We start from the raw sequence: 17,543 nt of genomic DNA on the forward strand, positions 1-17,543 counted from the left end.
GAAACCGGAGTTAATTTAAAGATATAGTACACCAAAGCAGTTATAATAATCGACTATATACGATCTTAAAATTCCCTTTCACATTCAAGACATCTTTTCACAGCGTCGTAGGCTGCTCTCCAAATGTCTCCCACGTGGTTGCACTATGGGTCCAAAAGTACAATAGTATAAACTCTTCTAAAAGCTTCTCTGTAGTTCATCTCAAAGTTCTTAGATTAGCACTTGGCTCATTAGATTTATGACAATATACAAAAAAGGTACAGTTGGGTTTTTTTTTCACTGAAAAAGTATTTTATTTACTTAACAGTGAGAACAAAAAAGAACAAACCAAAACATTTGGCATTAAACACACCACAAAAAGATGTCTGTGCCAGCAGAGGGCAGCACCACGTGCCGACTGCCAGGCCACCATTTCAACACAAAGTTTAAACTTAATCATTTTTAAAAAAGCATCTGCAATTCTTGTTCAGCTGTGTAATACATCCTGCTGCCTCTGTGTGTGTGTGTGTGTGTGTGTGCATGTGTGTGTGTGTGTGTAATTAGGGGGGCATGCATGATATGCTGACATGAAGTCCGAGCTAAATCAAATAAAAATAAGGTAAGAGAACCCTGATTATTATCAGCAGTGCTTTTCTTCTTTTGTTTATTTTATTTGACTTTTGTGGCCATTTGGGCCCTTCATAGATCCATCTCTGGGCCTTTCTTCCCTTTCTTGTTTCCCTGCCAACCAGAAAAGTAAAGAAAGTACACAGTTATTAATTATTAGTACGACAACATATTTCATTGAACCAATTAAAGTTATGTGTCAATAAAAATAAAAAAATATACAGAGAAATTAAAAAACAGGAAAACAGAGCGTTGCGGTCAAGGCTACTGAAGGAAGGCCGGGACCCGGTCACGGGTCAAAGGCCACGACACACAGTGTGACCGGAGTGGGATGTTGCTCTCTGGTTGCTCTCGTCCTGACATAACTTTTGGGGTACAATCGAATGGACGGCTGTCGATTCACAATAGAACCTTTTCAAATAGAGAGCATTCGTTTATGGCCTTTTATTAAATATATTTTCAATAGCTTCAGAATTGTAATTTTCCCCCATAAAGTTGGCTGCTATGACACCCTCCGCGTGAACAGCTCAGTGACACAAATCCCCGTGTCCTACGATCGAGTTGCAGCTGGTGAGCATTTTGAATGTGCAGACCAGATTTTACTGCACTTGTGTTGAACCCCAACGATGACGCAACACGGCGCATCTCCTGGTTTATGGCTCCTTGGTTTCTATGACATCACTAATCTGAAGTAAGTGATTATTTTAACTCTCACCTGATGTTTTAGTTGGTCTGACTGCAGACCTTTGACTTTAGACCGTTCTTGTTCAAGGGCACCGTGTAGTGATGCTACCTAAATACAAAAATGGCATAATTAAAATTCACAGATACACAAATATCTCACTCACACACACACACACACACACACACGTGTGTTCCTCTCTCATAACCCTTATCCAACTATGACACACCTCTGCTGACAGCTCTTCTTTTATGTGTAGCAGCTCTTCTACCTGTAGAAGGAGTTCTGCTTTATCTTTCACTGGAGGAGAGAAAGAACACCAATATCAGACAGATCGTTGTGAATCGTCATTGGGAAAGAAAAGGGCCGGAGCAAAAGAAAGGAGGGTTATTAAATGAAGCTCAACTCACTCTCTCCCTGTTGGAGCATCTTAAGCAGCTGGGAATTTCTTGCTTTCACCTCTTTGTATTTTCCCTGCAGAGTTGCGCAGCAAGAAAAAAATCATTGTTGTTGTTGTTTTTATAATACATTATGATAATGATCAAATCAGTTTGAATAAACCATCATTGTGTAACCAAAATTCTAAGCATTTTTCTGGAAGATCAGGGTGAAATGATGGAATATTGTGAAAACTGCTTATGCCTGCAGACCTCCCACTGTGAGATGTTCTTCTTTAGCTTTTCGATTTCCTGGTCTTTCTTCTCCAGGTCGTACTTCAGCTGCTCTGCTCGGGGATCCTAAAAGGAAGGATAGGTGGAAAGGTAAGGAAACACAAACTTCACTTGGGTGATGTTGCGTTTATAAAATCAGTGAAAAACGTTGATAAAAAAACTGTATGGGCATGTCTAAAGCAGGGGTAGACAATTTATTTTGGGCATAATTGATCCCCAAAAAACATTCACTTCAGCGTATTGCAATTCAAGTTGTACCTCAAGATGGCCAGTTTCCTGGAAAAGGCATAAATACCACCCTGCTCCTGCTGCTCTCCCCTCTCTGTCCTGAGCCCTTCCACCAGACGAGCAGGGGAATATGCACACGCGTCGTACAGTAAGCTGTGCGAGTACTAGTCATTCATTTCCATCACCATCCTTAGTATTAAACCGATTGTACGCAAATTGCATGCCATTTCCTTTGAAATATTACAGTACGCATTACAGTACATTACACTCGGTTGGCATACATTTTACAGATACAGGAGAACATTCCTGCCCACTGCAATAAATCACCTCTGGCCAGATTCTACTCAAATGAACATCAATAAAACTTGCACCGCATTTACCGTATACTTTAGATACACTTTAATTTTTACATTTTCTTTATTATTTAAATTCTTAAATGTAATATGTCCTGCCCTGCTATATTATGTTTAGTGTATTGTATATTTTGTAAACATGTTTGCTGCTGCTTCACAAAATTTCCCCCTGGGGATGAATAAAGTAATATCTTATTTTATTGCAAGTTTAAGATTCCACTTTGCTCGGACTAATACAAAAATTTGTTCAGACAGAAACTCAAAAGTACAAGTATGAACCTTGAAATAACCAAGATATGATACATGGGACATGGCAAGGAAAAAATGTCTTCCTTCTTCTAATTAATGCGACAAAATGTAGTATAAAAAAGGACAAAAATCACCCAAATGTCCAATAAGTCGCTGTTCTCTCAGGTTTCCTGCATACTAACTAGATACACGACTAGTGATCAGATCGGGGATGTGAACATTTACAACATGATAAAAAGTTCACCTGAAGCCCAAAAAAAAGAAATCACACAGAACGTGTGTGCGTGTTTCTGCCCGTCTACTCACCGGTTCGTGTTCTGTCGTGGCGATGACTTCCTGTCCGTGGCTGTTGGTGTACTGCTCACGTTTCTTCTCCTGTTGGACAATCCGAGTGACGTCGTCCTCGACCTTGTTGAAAAAACGCTCCTCCTGCCCGGTCCCCAACGCTAGGTTGGCCCCTCTGGCGTCCTGGAAGGGAGTGAGGGCAGCGTTTCAGTAAGGATGTGCCACATCATACATGATATTTAACAACAAATTGAAAACCTACGCACATTATAAACAGGTGATTTAAATATTTATTCTACATTCAAATACAATCAACGATGTTCCATTGATTTGACAAGAGTGCAGTTGTACGATTGGGCTCACCTCTTTCTCTTGTTTCTTACTCAAATGTTCTGCGAAGAAACAAAGTGCATTCACATGAATATTATTCTGGGAGCCTGTTTAGCTAAAAGGACCGCAGCACACCAGGTCATAGCGTGATGGCTTTTGAAAGTGATCAGTAAGTTTCTCTCACCTGCACTGCCATCAGCCTGGAAGTCCTGCAGTGAAACTGTCTTTTTATCTTTTGCCTGCTGATTCTTCTTTTTGTCCTTCTTCCCTGCGCCCTCTTTTCCTCCTCTAGACTTTGGCGAGGATGCGTTTGTGTTGTTGGGCTGAGTGAGAGCACATCATTTGACTTTAACTTGGAAATACGGTTGCTTACTTCTAAGTAATATTCAAAAAAACTAACTACATTAAATTTGATAAGAAATACAAGGTGGTTTGAAATTAGGACATCCATTTCCATTTTTAATGACCAGTGGCGCCTGCCGAACTGCTTTAAGAGCCAACTGGAAGAGAACAATGCGGTCTTAGAGAACAATACAACTTGAGTAAAAGTGAATTAAAAAACAGATGTAAGTGATGATGAATTTACAAGAGTGATGATTTAGAAGATTCATAATGACGAGGAAACCTTGGCATGAATGGTGCAACAAACAAAGAGCCAAAGAAAATTCTACAAAACCCATAAATAATAACAGCATATTAAAAACCTCTCCAGACTAAGAGTCCAAATCTGCAGATATGTCTGACAACTGCACCCGTGCCTCAGATTTGAAAATATTAGTGTGTCATGGCCCTGCCAATGCCCCTCCTTTCTATCTCCTTCTGTTTACATGGATTGTAGTTATCTGGATCGTGGTCCATGCCTACTACTCATTATATGAATAGTTTCTGTCATATTCATTGAATGTGTTGTAACTCTGTAACTCTGTTCATTCTGTACACATGACATCTATTGCCTCTGTCCATCCCGGGAGAGGGATCCTCCTTTGTTGCTCTCCTGAAGGTTTCTTCCCTTTTTCCCCAGTTGTTCCTGATCCGATGTGAGGATGTCGTATGTGTACAGATTGTAAAGACCTCTGAGGCAAATTTGTAATTTTGGGCTATACAAAATAAACTGAATTGAAGTGAAGTGTGTGTGGGCAACTTACCGGTTTCTTTTGTTCAAACTCTTGTTTACTTAGAATTAAAGCCTTTTCCAAGTCGGCCTCATAAAGCTCAGAGGTTATCTACAGAGGAAGAAGGAAAACGGATGTTGTTACCGAGTGTAAAATCAGACATGAAAAGTTTGAAATGCTGTTATATTAGGGGAAGACAATTTACAACAGTTAATGCATCTGCTTTTTCCTAATGCCGGAATCAAGACAAGATTGTAGTGACAGGAGAATAAAGGACCCGTCACCTTTAGTAATAGCATCTTAAAGCCGTTTACTTCTAAGAATACCCTGCTTCTGGCTGCTCTCTACTGCTCACCTCAGCTAGACGTACTGTGGATTCTTGAAGGGCATGTCAAATATTAAAAGAACATTACAACAAGCTCACATATTTGTTGTTGTTGCTTACCTGCTCATCCTTCTTCTTCCACTGCTGCCACCCCTCTGGAGGCATATTGTGGTTTGCTGCTGCAGGACTGAGAAGTTCACCAGCTATTCCTGACAGTGTCATACAGGGGGGCGGGGCACAAGACTTCTGAGCTATCTTCTTGAAGGCCAGATTGCGTAACTGATAGAAAGCAAGACATGAAAACAATTCAAACATGGTCTCTCGTTATTAAGTGTCAAACAATTGTGAAACATTTGACTTTATGTTTTCCCAGACCTAAAATACCTCTTCAAATACTTACTTTTTTTTCTTTTTTTTTTAGACCAACAGACTAAAACTATTTAGTGTACAATAATATAAAACAAAGAAAAGCAGCCAATCCTCAAATCGAAAAGAACAAGAAGACTTACAAGATGAATCTGTCATCACAATCATTGCCGGTGTATTTTCTGTGGATTGACTAAGTGACTAGCAGCTCTTCACTTCCTTGTCGAGCAGTTTATTTGTTATACAAATGTGACATATTAATGAAAGGGTGTCGTTGTTGAAGTGTCTTAAACACTGCTTAGTGGTTAAATGAATACTTGACTGAACACTTGCTCTGAACAACTGTACATCTGTTTTCATCTGTGGTGAACGGGGCACCATCCTCTGCAGTTTCCTTTCAGGTGAAGTGAAACAACAATCGTGTCAGGATGACACCGCTGTGCGAGCTGCTCACCTCGTTTGCCTCGGTCTGCTGCTGTTCCCTCTTCTTCTTCTTCTTGTCCTTCTTCTTGTCGTTGCACTGAGCCGCTTTGCCCCCGGCTGCTCCTGCCTTTCCTTGTCGAGGCTTCCCGTCCCGTCCGGTTTTGGTGGTGGTCTTCCCCGTGTCGGAGCCGTCGGAGTCCGAGTCCGAGTCTATCTGGAGCAGGGCGAAGCGGGAGGCGGTGGTGGGGACCGTGATCATTGCAGACGATGCCATTCTTCAAAAAAAGGACAATTAACTGATGGCAAAAAAGGAGACAAAGAACAATACAGTTAGGAAAACTTGGAGCCGGTTATGAAGCCAGTTAGCCGTTAGTTGCAATTTCCACCCCAAAACACACTGTAGATCTCTTTATTTAGACTAACAGACTGCACGTCGGTGTATGTAATCCCAACAAGAAGTCGTCATAATACATTAAATGAACCGTTAACGGCTCCGTTCCCAGCAGGCTGGCTGCTAGCATTACATAGCAGTAAGTTAACCTAGCTAACGTGCAGCCGGGTTCGTTAGTTAGCTCGAAACAAGTGGAAAAGTAGCGAAGCACGACAGTCAAAAACACATCCATGGACTCACGGCGGTCTGTGGGTTTTAAAACACGAGCTGGGTTGTTTCTGAAGAAACGGCACTCACGAGAAAAGTTGCTAGAGAATACTTTCACCTGTTCGGGAAGGTGCTGTCGGTTTTGCTATCAGCGACTGTGCGAGTACGGAAGCCCGGTGGGGCCCAAAAGGAGGAACGCAATTGGTGATCGCCCTTTCGCCTAACGTGTTGCTCTTTCGCTCTGCGATCCCTTTGGTGTAATTGCAAACACGTTGAAAACACATCACAGATCGAAGCGTGTATAGTTTTGTTAACGCGGGTTAGATTGTAGCATGTACTGTAATATAGTGGGATGCAGTCTTTTGGTGGGATGGGGGCTCCAGGGGTCAGGGTTGAGGGGATGAGCCCACAATAAAGGCATGACAATGAGATATGCATATACGTATGTTTAATACATTTCACTGTAATAAGAGTCAACCATATAAAACATATTACACTGCATATAACTAATAGCACAGAGTGCACACAGATAGAACACGTTTGTATACAAAAAAAATCATAAATCATTAAAAAAAACTGTGCAAAAGGCTTTGCATCTAGTAGTGGTCAGACTTCTTAAGTCTGAAACAGTGCTGGAAATGAAATGTGAAAGACAAATAACTTTTCTTCACAAAACAATATTTGATTTTTAAAAGTCGATGAACATGTTTTATCTTTTTAACTATTTGCAAAAAGGTATAACCCATTTAGTGGATGCAGTTATTGATAACCGTAAGGGGAGCTACTATTTTTATGATAATATTAAAAAGTGCTGCTTTTTGCATTAAAGGTCATTCACACAATCTACATACAGTTGTACAACTTGTTTTCTGTCTTTATCTAATGGAAAATGTAACGTGCTGTGTTTGGATATAGCAAGAGCTGAGATAAAAGTCTCTAATCTCAAAATGGCAAGTTTCCCTCAATTTTCAAGTGCAAAAAACTGCCAAGAAGGCCATTATGTTGTCATGACAACGCTGGCCTTTCATCCCTTATTGAATGGCTTAACTCTGCAACATTCAGCATTGCCGGGATCTGGCAAATCTGTGACCACCAAGGAAGACGGATAAATAGGAGGACAGTGCTATGACAAGAGACTGAACTGGTTCACAGTAATGACACTTCCATATTGCCCACATGTCAGACACGTTCTTCTCCTCCGGACACAAACTCTGCGGGTGTCAGTTTTCGTGGTTTCACTATTTTGTGGTATTACCTTGACAGTGAGAACCAAACCTGTTCAACTTAACTTAGATGCATCTTATTCGTTAGCATATTGCGAATATGGACAGGCATTAAATAAACACCAGTATTTTGATTATATAAACGGCATAGGGCTCACTGACCTCATAACCCTACAAAGCCCATAAATTAAGTATTTTCCAACAAACAATACATGGAACTTTTTCACAAGGCTTATACTTGTGATTGGTTATTCATGACACATTTTTTCCTTTGTTTACTAGCACCCAAGCTGTAATCTGATGTACACACTGCTGCTACCAAGTGACTCATAGGAACCACGATAACATCATCTGTCAGTGTTTCTGGGTACTTCTATGGAGTCCTCTAGCATTGACTCAGTGCTGGTATCCACAACACACTGTCGCCTCCTTGTGGCAGAACTACAGACCTGCAGGTCAGCTGGAGGGATCTGTCTCAGCTCTCTGAGACATAAACGGACTGGTGTCATCTGTAAACCGTCCCCGGAGTGACCCGCCCTCCTCTCACCCCCCCCCTGGGACTGTGTGTGCGCCTGGTTGTATTCGGGCCTTGTTGCCGCTTTACGTGCTTGTGGGTCAGAAGACAAGGAGGGACGAGATGTTTGGTGTGCATGTTTCCTCATGTGAGAGTCGTGCTCAGCGGGCATCTTTGTGTGTGTTGTTGCAATACGTGTCCTCCTCTGTGCCTCATCACTGTGCGTCTGGGGTTCCTTTGCACTTGCGTGAATCAGCACGTCGTGTTTTTGTGTGTGTGAGGGCTGATCGGGATGAAGGGAGTCGCTGACGAGCTCTTTGAGTTTCTTTTTAAGCAGCCGACTGGAGCTTTTATAAAAAAACAGCTCTTTCTCCAGATGCTGCAGTCTGTCTTCGAGAGCCTGCTGGGCCTCTCCTGAACCACCCTCTAAGCACACACACACGCACAGGGAGGGAAAAGTTAATGAAACAACATTGTTCATTGAATTTATGTTCAGATATTATGGAGAGGAATAGGACCAAACGTTTCATGTGTAAACGGCTTCATCCAGCCTGATGTAATCTCCTCACCTTTGAGTTTCTGCAGCAGTAGCTGGATGTTGTTCTGGTGGTCATGGTGCTGCTGGGTGAACCTGCGGTCTGCATCTAGGGCCAGCCGCTGCATGGCGACCTCCATCTCCCTCAGCACCACCTCTTGCTCTCCGGTGTGAAGCTCGAGCTCTTCGCAACGCAAACGCAAACGGCGCTCCTCCTCGCGAAGACAAACAACCTGGGCAGATTGAAAATAGAGCAGAGAAACGCATGATTGCACATATAATCACAAAGATGTTGGCTGTACCTTTTTTATTTACACTCACACCTGCAGAGAAAAATCCTAGATGGAGCAAAACATTTGGGAGGGAGTCAGCTGGTAGGATGATGGACAACGGAGGGAGCATTACGGGAGGTATAATTTAATTAGCAAGGAAAAAAACATAAAATCTCTTGCAAATAATAAGAAAGGAAGTGAAGCCAGATTCAGGCAGTGGGAAGGAAACAGGAATGGAGAGCAGGCATTGTATCTTGCCTTGTTGAAATATTTGACGAGCAGCTCTGTAGCCTCAGGTGGTGAGAGCCCCTTCAGCTTCCCGATGACATCATAGAGTTGGGCGGGTTCAGTGCTTTGCGGCTGTCGCGAAGATGAGTCTGTGATTGACAACTTCTTTTGTTGGTCCTCGATGGCGTGGTTTTTAAACTCCAGAGCTGCGTCCAGAGCTTCAATGGCTTCCTCCAGCTGAAGCAGGGAATGCTCCTCCTGCATGAAGACATGCACACATCAACAAATGAAAAGAACAATGCAAAGGATGAATCATGAACTGCATCATAAAAATAAAAGTTGTTCTGACCTCCTCAGTGAGCACTCTGTTGTCCTTCAGCTGGAGGTCCAGAGTGTCCCTCCTCTTGGTAAGCGTGTCTCTCTCCTTCTCCAGCTCCTCCATGGTGACTCCTCCAGTCCGCCTCAAACCGCTGCTGCTCTGCAGCTGCTCCTCCAGGGTCTCCAACTGCACCGACACACGCAGCAGGTCCTGACTCAGAGCCTGAAAAAGTTATTGATAAGAAAATGACAGATTCCAGTTTCAATACTACATGTTGTCCACATCTGTAAGTGTCATTGGTAAATAGACTCCACAATATTTACACAAAAATCACACCACGCTTAGAGGCTGACCTGACTGCAGCGGAGCATTTTGACCTCCAGTTTGCTTTTCTGTTGCAGACAGGCCTCTCTGCGCAGGAGCACCTCCTCTCTCCTCCTGAGCTCCTCCTCCAGCTCCTGCAGCTCGACTCTCTTCTGAAACACCCGCTCCTCCTCCTCCTCCAGCCAAACGCAGTCGAGCGGCTACGGCGACGACGAGAAGGAGCGAGGCGTATGGAGACGGAGAAGGGGAGCAGAGAGGGGGTCGAGGAGGACGGAGATGACAGAGGAATCAAGATAAGGAGACGATGACAATGAGGTCAAACAAATAGAAGAAGAGGACGTATCCAAAAGAAAAGCAAAACACTTGAAGAATGTATACTGCTTCCATATTTACCTTTTCCTTTAACTCCCTTTCGCATACCGTCAAAACTCCTGCCCTTTGCTCCTACAAACAAAAACACAAATCATTTACACTTGATATTACATCTTTCTCAACTCAACTGAGATGTTGTGTGTGAATGACTTTCTTTCAATCATTTTATTTTTAAGTTTTTACAAGTTACATATTACCTCACATTACTAGACAACAACAAAAAACAAAAAAAACAATAACAAATAAATAAAAATTACATAACAACCAACTATACGAACAATCAGACAAGGACAGAAAAACACAGACATAAATCGAACATAAATCATCATAAATCATCATCTTCCATATTTAACCTGCTATCACAATTGTATTTATATCATTCTTACCACCATTTTATTTTCAATTCCTCCTAGCTAAAAAAAAAAGAAGAAAATTAAAAATTAAAAAAAATTAAAAAGGGGGTACAACAGAATTGCAGAAAGTGTGGATGACTTTCATACTTCTACCAAGGTTTAAATTAAACCAATCAGGGTCAGTAATAGTTAAGTCAAACTGATCAAACCGGATTTATATATAAACCCAAGTTAAATGGATCAACAGTGCTGTCATAGTTTTACAGAAGTCTGAATGGTAGTTAAATATTTTCTCTCGACAACGCAGTGTTTTTTTCTGTACGACTAACCCCGTTTTGGTCCCGTTCTTGGCTCGTGTCGGTCTCTCTCTGCTGCCTGAGGCTGCTTTGAAGCTTTCCTCTCTGCAGTCTCATGTGCTGCAGGCTGCGGAACATCTCCGCTCGGACCTGCTGGCTCTGCAGGGAAAGGCTGGCCAACGCGCCGGCTTCTCTGCCATCACCGCGGTGCCTTCCATGTCTGTCCGCTGCTTGGGTCTCCTTGTCTGTCAGACAAATGCACACATTTAGAGATGCAGATATTAAGGCCGACGGTTTTGAAACTAGTATGTTATGATTCTCCGGTGTTGTGCAGTAGTTTCCTGGAGCTGCAGTACAAACGGCCTGTTGATCTAAGGTGGAATAATAATGATTGCCCATTGTAAACTGTACAGGATCCTAATCAAGTCACACATATGTATTTCTACAATATCATCAGGATTACAGTTAGTCTTTCTCTCGGTTGCTGTTGTCGCCTCTGGATTTCTAAAGTTCCTCTCAGTACTGTAGGAATGTTTTCCACCAACACTTGCTAACACTAACAAATAAGGACAAAATTGCCATCGTGCTTGACTCACTAAACCAGTAAAACGTCAAACCAACAGACACAGGAATGCAGCTATACACAGTGTGATTTTTTCTATAAACCCACCAGTTTTGTCAAGCTCTTTGATGAGCTCCTCTTTCATGCGCATGTTGACGGACAGATCTTGGATCTTTCTCTGAGTAACGCTGGCTCGAAGTCTCGCCTTCCTCATATGGTTTTGCCGTGCGTGGTTTCCCTCGGGCCCTGAGAAGAAATGGCAAATGACTTCCTGCATATGAAATAACTCCTTGGTAAGACACAGGAGAGCTTTGAGACATGAACGCACGCCCTTACCAATACAAAAGGACAAGGAAACAACAGACTGCTAAAATAAAGTTTAATCCATGTGCATCATACCTGCGGCTCGCTGGGGCTGTTGTGCAAACGGATTTCCATTCGATGTTTGGTTTAGTCCAGAGTTATTCTCTTTCACAGCGGATTTCTTCTGCCGGCTGGTCCATGTCCGGTTTAAAGAGCGCCTGGAGTAACGTCACAACATTTCATCAAGCAGATCATTTCAAATGAACTCACTGGCGTAAGAAAAACAGATCGTCGGAATGAAAGACGATTGATGTGTGTGTCTTCCTATGTTTCACGTGGAAACAGGGTGGTATGAGAAGGGGGGAAACAGTGAGACACTAACAATGTATGTGAGAGCCTGGCATCAGTAAACCGTGTGCTCCTCTCTTCAACTCCACGATGCGCCCTGAGGGATGTCACATCTCCTATATGCCCAATCCACTGCATAAAAACGGCTATGAGGATCATCAAGACCAGGTCTTCCACCAGTTTGATCCACACAAGGGCACAGATATTGGTGTGGTTATTTAAAAAAAAAACATATATTTGTCAACAGCTTGGTGCTGGTTGCACACAATTTTATGAATCAACTGTGTTGTATATGGCGTGCGTAGTGCATTGCACTAAAGTTGCAGGCTAGAGATGGAGTTTGTATTATTATCATCAAAATGACCAGAATTAAAACAGCATTTGGGCTTTCATTTAAATGGTTCTACTAGTTGAAACATGTACTGTTTAAAAAAAGATCACATGCAGGGTTTGTGTGATTTGTGAGAGGTCTAATGTGTGCACCAGCTGAAACGACAAGTGCTTTGGTGACCTCGTCTGAACAGGTACAAAATGCAGTCATTGTATTGTTACTGGAGTGACCAATGTTGTGCATGGCGGTCGCTGTGAGAGCAGGTGAGGAATAAACGATTCCACACCGGTTAGCTGAAATTGTTTTTGTTGTAATCAGTGGGGGCTGAACAAAGACAGGACCAGTTGGATTGTAATATACAGGCTCTCACCTAGATCCAATTTTTCCCATGAAGATATCATCCTCCTCCTCCTCCTCCTCTTTTGTTTGATTGCCATCTTTGCTCTCTGCTTGTTGTTTTATGAATGGGCAGTGCACCTCGTCCTTCTCCTCGATCTCAGCCAGCAGGAGATGACTGCGCATCTTAAAGGCTGCCATCACCCTCTCCAGTGAATAGGCTGGCGGACTGGAGTGAATCTAAAAGCACGCATGCATTCGGACAGATATATACGCACAGCCACGTGAATGTATGTCGTATAATCGATCGGTACCTACTGCAATCAAAGTCACAAGCAAAGGACGAGTGCAACCGGTACAACACGCAAAAGCAATACAAACGCTTCCTACCCTCCTGGGAGGTCCGTGTCCACAGCTGTGGCTGATCAGAGGGACACTGTGGGGTCTCTTGTCTGAGTTCCCAGAAGGCCCTGTTTCCATGATGGCCCTTGAGGTTGCATCCCTAAAGGTCACAAGTTCGCTTCGAAGATGTTTGATGAGGATCTGCTGGTCCACGAGTTGTTCGGTCTGAAAACATTCACACAGAAATTATGTTTTATTTGCAGATAAACTTCAATGCCGTAGCTGGCAACGTTTCTACCGTATTGTGGTGCTGCACTCGGGACTCTTCAGCTCCTCACCTGCATACGAGTACGCTCCTTTTCTTCCTCCAAAGCCTGAAGGTGGGTTTTACTCTCTTGAAGAAGTTTCTCTACTTCTTTTTGAACGTGTCTCAGCTCGGCATCTTTCTGCTCCGATAGCTGTTCCTCTCTGGCGAGATCTTCCTGAAAGACAGAGACAAAGAGAGTTGTTGTTCCAAGGCCCCCTTTTTAATTTTCTTAAAGTAAAAATAGCTTTATTGTCCATGTAACTAAGGCTTTTGATAGTATCTCCTCTTAGGCAACTAAGACGGTCACAGTGGACAAACGAACACAGGCGTAACTAATAAAATTAAGATGGCTTGATTCCATTAATGTGTGCCAGCACGCAGGTCCCTGACTGCACTGGCAAACATTAATGGAATGTAGCCTTCATCAATGTTATTCAATTCAATTCAGTTTATTTTGTATAGCCCAATATCACAAATTACAAATTTGCCTCAGAGGGCTTTACAATCTGTACACATACGACATCCCTGTCCCAGGACCTCACATCGAATCAGGAAAAACTCCCAAAAATAACCTTTCACAGGGAAAAAAGGGAAGAAACCTTCAGGAGAGCAACAGAGGAGGATCCCTCTCCCCGGATGGACAGAAGCAATAGATGTCATGTTTACAGAATGAACAGCATTTACAAAGTTACATAAACACATTACATGAATATGACAATGTATGAATGGAACTCCAATCCATGAAACAGAAGGAGGTAGAGAGGAGGGGGCGGGGCATCAGCAGGGCCAAGGTGGGAGGCCGGCTCACCAGGCATCAGACACCTCCAGGTCCAATGGACCCTATGAGACGTGAAGTCACAACGACTCCGGGGAGGAAGCAGAGTTAATAAGGTGCAATGGAGAGATGTAAATGTATCCATAAGGAGAGAGAGAAGAGGAGATAGGAGCTCAGTGTATCCTAAAACATCCCCCAGCAGCCTATAAGCCTATAGCAGCATATCAAGGGGCTCGACCAGGGCAAACCTGATTCAGCCCTAACTATAAGCACTATCAAACAGGAAAGTCTTAAGTCTATTCTTGAATGAGGTGACTGTGTCTGCCTCCCGGACTGAAAGTGGAAGCTGGTTCCATAAAAGAGGAGCTTGATAACTGAAGGCTCTTGCTCCCATACTACTTTTTAGGACTCTAGGAACCACAAGTAGCCCCGCATTTAGTGAGCGCAGCTCTCTAGTGGGGCAATATGGTGGTGCATCACCAATCAAGGCTTTGTAGGTGAGGAGAAGAATTTTAAATGTGATTCTTGATTTTACAGGGAGCCAGTGCAGAGCAGCTAATACAGGAGTAATGTGATCTCTTTTCTTAGTTTTTGTAAGTACACGAGCTGCAGCATTCTGGATCAACTGGAGGGACTTAAGAGACTTATTAGAGCAGCCTGATAATAAGGAATTGCAGTAATCTAGTCTGGAAGTAACAAACGCGTGAACCAGCTTTTCTGCATCTTTTTGAGACAAGATGTGCCTGATTTTTGAAATGTTACGTAGATGAAGAAATGCAATCCTTGAGATTTGCTTAACGTGGGAGTTAAAGGACAAGTCTGGGTCAAAGATAACGCCGAGATTCTTCTTATGTGACCTTCGCGATCTGACCTTTATTTTTCACGTGTCATCAGTACCTTGCATTTGCTGAGTTTTTCTCTGAGCTTTAATATGGTGACGTGGTGGGGTTGATCCCCACCCTCCTCCACTGAACAGTCCTTCTCATCAGCTTGACGCGAGTGATTGACAGCCGTTAGTCTCTCCTGCCAATCCTGCAGCCGCTGCCTGAAAGAATGACTTGAAGTGGGGTTCAGCACGTCTGCAAGCAGGGCAGCAGCTTCCTGTGCCAGGAGACGGTACTGTGACGGCTCCTCTTGGTTCACCTTCTTATCTGGACCAGATGTCCGAACCACTCTCGGCTGTTTGATGCTGTCCCCCTCTTCAGCTCCTCTATCGGTCTTCTCCCGTTCCATCTCTCTCTCCTTCTCTTTCAGTAGCTCCCTCAGTGTTTGTACTTCATACTCAAGCTCGCCCAGTCGAGCCTCAGCAGGGTCCCAGGTTGGAGGACACGTTTTAACCTCTGTATGAGTAGATGTGGCCCCAGCACGGTTATGAATGTGACGGGCCTTGGATGCAAACTGCAAGACACTCAGAGTCTCAGCGACACTGTGGTGAGAGGGGCTTACACATGCCACCATCAGCGTGTGGGCGGTGCCTCCCAATGAATCACGGAGGAGACGGGTGATCTTGGCGTCGCGGTACGGTATGTGTGCACTGTTGCAGTTGTTACCGCGTCGATTTCGACCAGGGTCCGAGAGGGCGCGGATGACGTTGCCCAGAGCGAGCAGGCCCGTGTTGATATGGACCGACTCCTTGAGACGTGTTCCGGTGTTTCCAGTCTTTCCAGCACGTTCGGAGCCCGCTAGGTCAACCAGACAGAGTTTGGAAGAGCGCACCGATTGCAAGGAGGAGTCGTTGCTGTGGCAACACTGGATGAGCTGAAGGGTGAGGATGGCGTGAGAGCGACTGGAGTGCTCGTTCATCCCTGTGGTGCCGGTGTGACGCAGGGCATTGCCTGTCTCAAGAACACTTAGTAGCTCCTCTGCCGAGGTGACGACCACCTCTTTGGCTCCCACCACCACTGAAAACACAAACCACACCACACAATAAAAGGTTTTTTTACACTGAGTTGGAATCTTACTTTCCCCCGAGGGCACTAATCCAATGTACAAACTGAATTACCTGTGTTTCCCCTTTCATCCTCTCTGATATGAAGCTCTTTATGAATGGCGTGCAGGTCGAGCAGGTCTCGTAGTACCTCCGTGTACAGCTCCATATATGACACCCGCACAGTGGCTTCCACGACATCCCCGCTCTTCCTCTTCTCCCCCAGCAACGAGAACAAATCATCGGCCACGCAGTCAATAATTCCTCCCTCTTCATCTGAGGTTTTGGAAGGAACAAAAAACATTAACATAAAACATACTGTAACATACATGATGCAAAGACCAATGAGTGACACATTAAAAGAGACCACACTACACAGATCCCCATAAACATACAGTGAAGATAACATGACAGGATATAATAATTAGAATATAATAATGACATGACTGGCTATAATAATAATAGAATATCCGCAGACATTTGGGGAAATGACTGATGGGAGCTGCAGTTTTTTTACTTAAATATTGCATACGTTTGTTTCTAATCATGGGATGCAAACTGCCACCAACGTACCCCGGTTCCCCCCTCCGAGTGTGTATGTTTTCCCCGAGCCCGTCTGTCCGTAACAGAAGACGGTGGCATTGCAGCCGCGGACCAGGGACCCCACCAGGGGCTGGACGCAGGATTCGTACACCTCATCCTGGTTGTCCGTCGGTCCAAACGCGTGGTCGAAGGAGAAGAGTCGGTCGAGGCCGAGCATCACCTGTGCGGAGCCCGGCACCACGCGCACACACACCTGGTGGTTGTGGAGGACTTCTTTGGGGAGCAGGGGACGGACCCGGAGCGCCACCCGGACGCAGACGTCGGCCATGGCGGTGAAAACCGTTTTTACTCCTAAACTCCTAAAATGATCGTGAGCCAACAAGCTGACGCAACATTGGACCAAACAAACGTACCGACAGGTATTTTCCTTGTGGTGTGTTGTTGCTGTGGTAACACGGGATGAGTTGTTAACTTTGCCCCGTCTCCCGTTTGTTGTCGCTCCTCGGTTGCCCTGGAAACCGCCTCCGCGGTGCAGCAGAGGCTCCAAGAGTCTTCTTCGTGGAGAGAGGAACGAGTTCAGGAGTCTTCTTCGTGGAGGGCGGACTCCGTGTTCAAGAGTCTTCTTTGTGTAGGACGGGACCGAGTGCCACGTCTAGGCAACAGCGTCCCCCGGTGGCGTTATGGACACACTACACGAGTAAAAAAGGCGACCAGAAAGTATTATAAAAACAGCAGTTACAAATAAATAGATGCAAAATGGCATCGGTGGCATTATTAAATAAAGTAATTTAGAAATAAAAAAAGTGAGAAAGGTAAGAAAAAACTCGAACTATTAATATCTAATAATACAATTATTTGGGGAAATAAGCCCCAAAATGATTTATTTATTTTTTCTAATTTAAAGATATTCGTTATTATCCTTTTCCAAGGAAATGTGTTGCCACAGTCTGTATTCCTAAATTAAATATGATATATGTGTGTGTGTGTATGTATATTGGGGTTTAATGCACCAAAACACTATATTGATTCCTCCACATAAATGGAGCAATCTATTTTTTTCAAATCTATTCTAGATAAGGGAGCCATCTATTCTAGCTGGTTTTAT

General features: G+C 43.8%; 2 protein-coding genes across 6 annotated transcripts; both read right to left on the bottom strand.

Annotated features, from left to right (window-relative positions):
• Positions 1 to 651: 651 nt before the first annotated feature.
• gkap1 (G kinase anchoring protein 1) lies at positions 652 to 6,473 on the bottom strand. Of its 5 annotated transcripts, none has more exons than XM_034541540.1 (12): positions 6,347 to 6,473; positions 5,662 to 5,926; positions 4,962 to 5,120; positions 4,550 to 4,627; positions 3,589 to 3,727; positions 3,438 to 3,466; positions 3,096 to 3,257; positions 1,939 to 2,025; positions 1,699 to 1,762; positions 1,518 to 1,588; positions 1,322 to 1,399; positions 652 to 720 (listed from the first exon to the last, which is right to left on the bottom strand). In XM_034541540.1, exons 2-12 carry the CDS (start codon positions 5,902 to 5,904, stop codon positions 679 to 681), a joined length of 1,152 nt encoding a protein of 383 aa, XP_034397431.1. In that variant the 5' UTR covers positions 5,905 to 5,926; positions 6,347 to 6,473; the 3' UTR covers positions 652 to 678. The 5 variants fall into 5 exon arrangements, with proteins under 5 accessions (XP_034397431.1, XP_034397434.1, XP_034397433.1 ...); XM_034541543.1 differs by having other exon boundaries at positions 5,662 to 5,905; positions 6,319 to 6,407; XM_034541542.1 differs by having other exon boundaries at positions 6,319 to 6,405.
• Positions 6,474 to 6,619: 146 nt separating this feature from the next.
• Positions 6,620 to 17,026, bottom strand: LOC117736305 (kinesin-like protein KIF27). Its single transcript, XM_034541537.1, has 15 exons — positions 16,469 to 17,026; positions 15,971 to 16,171; positions 14,866 to 15,869; positions 13,225 to 13,368; positions 12,935 to 13,111; positions 12,579 to 12,784; positions 11,626 to 11,747; positions 11,335 to 11,472; positions 10,698 to 10,909; positions 10,037 to 10,087; positions 9,673 to 9,843; positions 9,350 to 9,541; positions 9,031 to 9,258; positions 8,535 to 8,733; positions 6,620 to 8,391 (listed from the first exon to the last, which is right to left on the bottom strand). The coding sequence occupies exons 1-15, from the start codon at positions 16,764 to 16,766 to the stop codon at positions 7,799 to 7,801; spliced, it is 3,936 nt and encodes a 1,311-aa protein (XP_034397428.1). The 5' UTR covers positions 16,767 to 17,026; the 3' UTR covers positions 6,620 to 7,798.
• Positions 17,027 to 17,543: the final 517 nt, after the last annotated feature.

This window comes from Cyclopterus lumpus, chromosome 9 (assembly GCF_009769545.1).
Source record: "Cyclopterus lumpus isolate fCycLum1 chromosome 9, fCycLum1.pri, whole genome shotgun sequence".
In the NCBI taxonomy this organism is placed as follows: domain Eukaryota; kingdom Metazoa; phylum Chordata; class Actinopteri; order Perciformes; family Cyclopteridae; genus Cyclopterus; species Cyclopterus lumpus.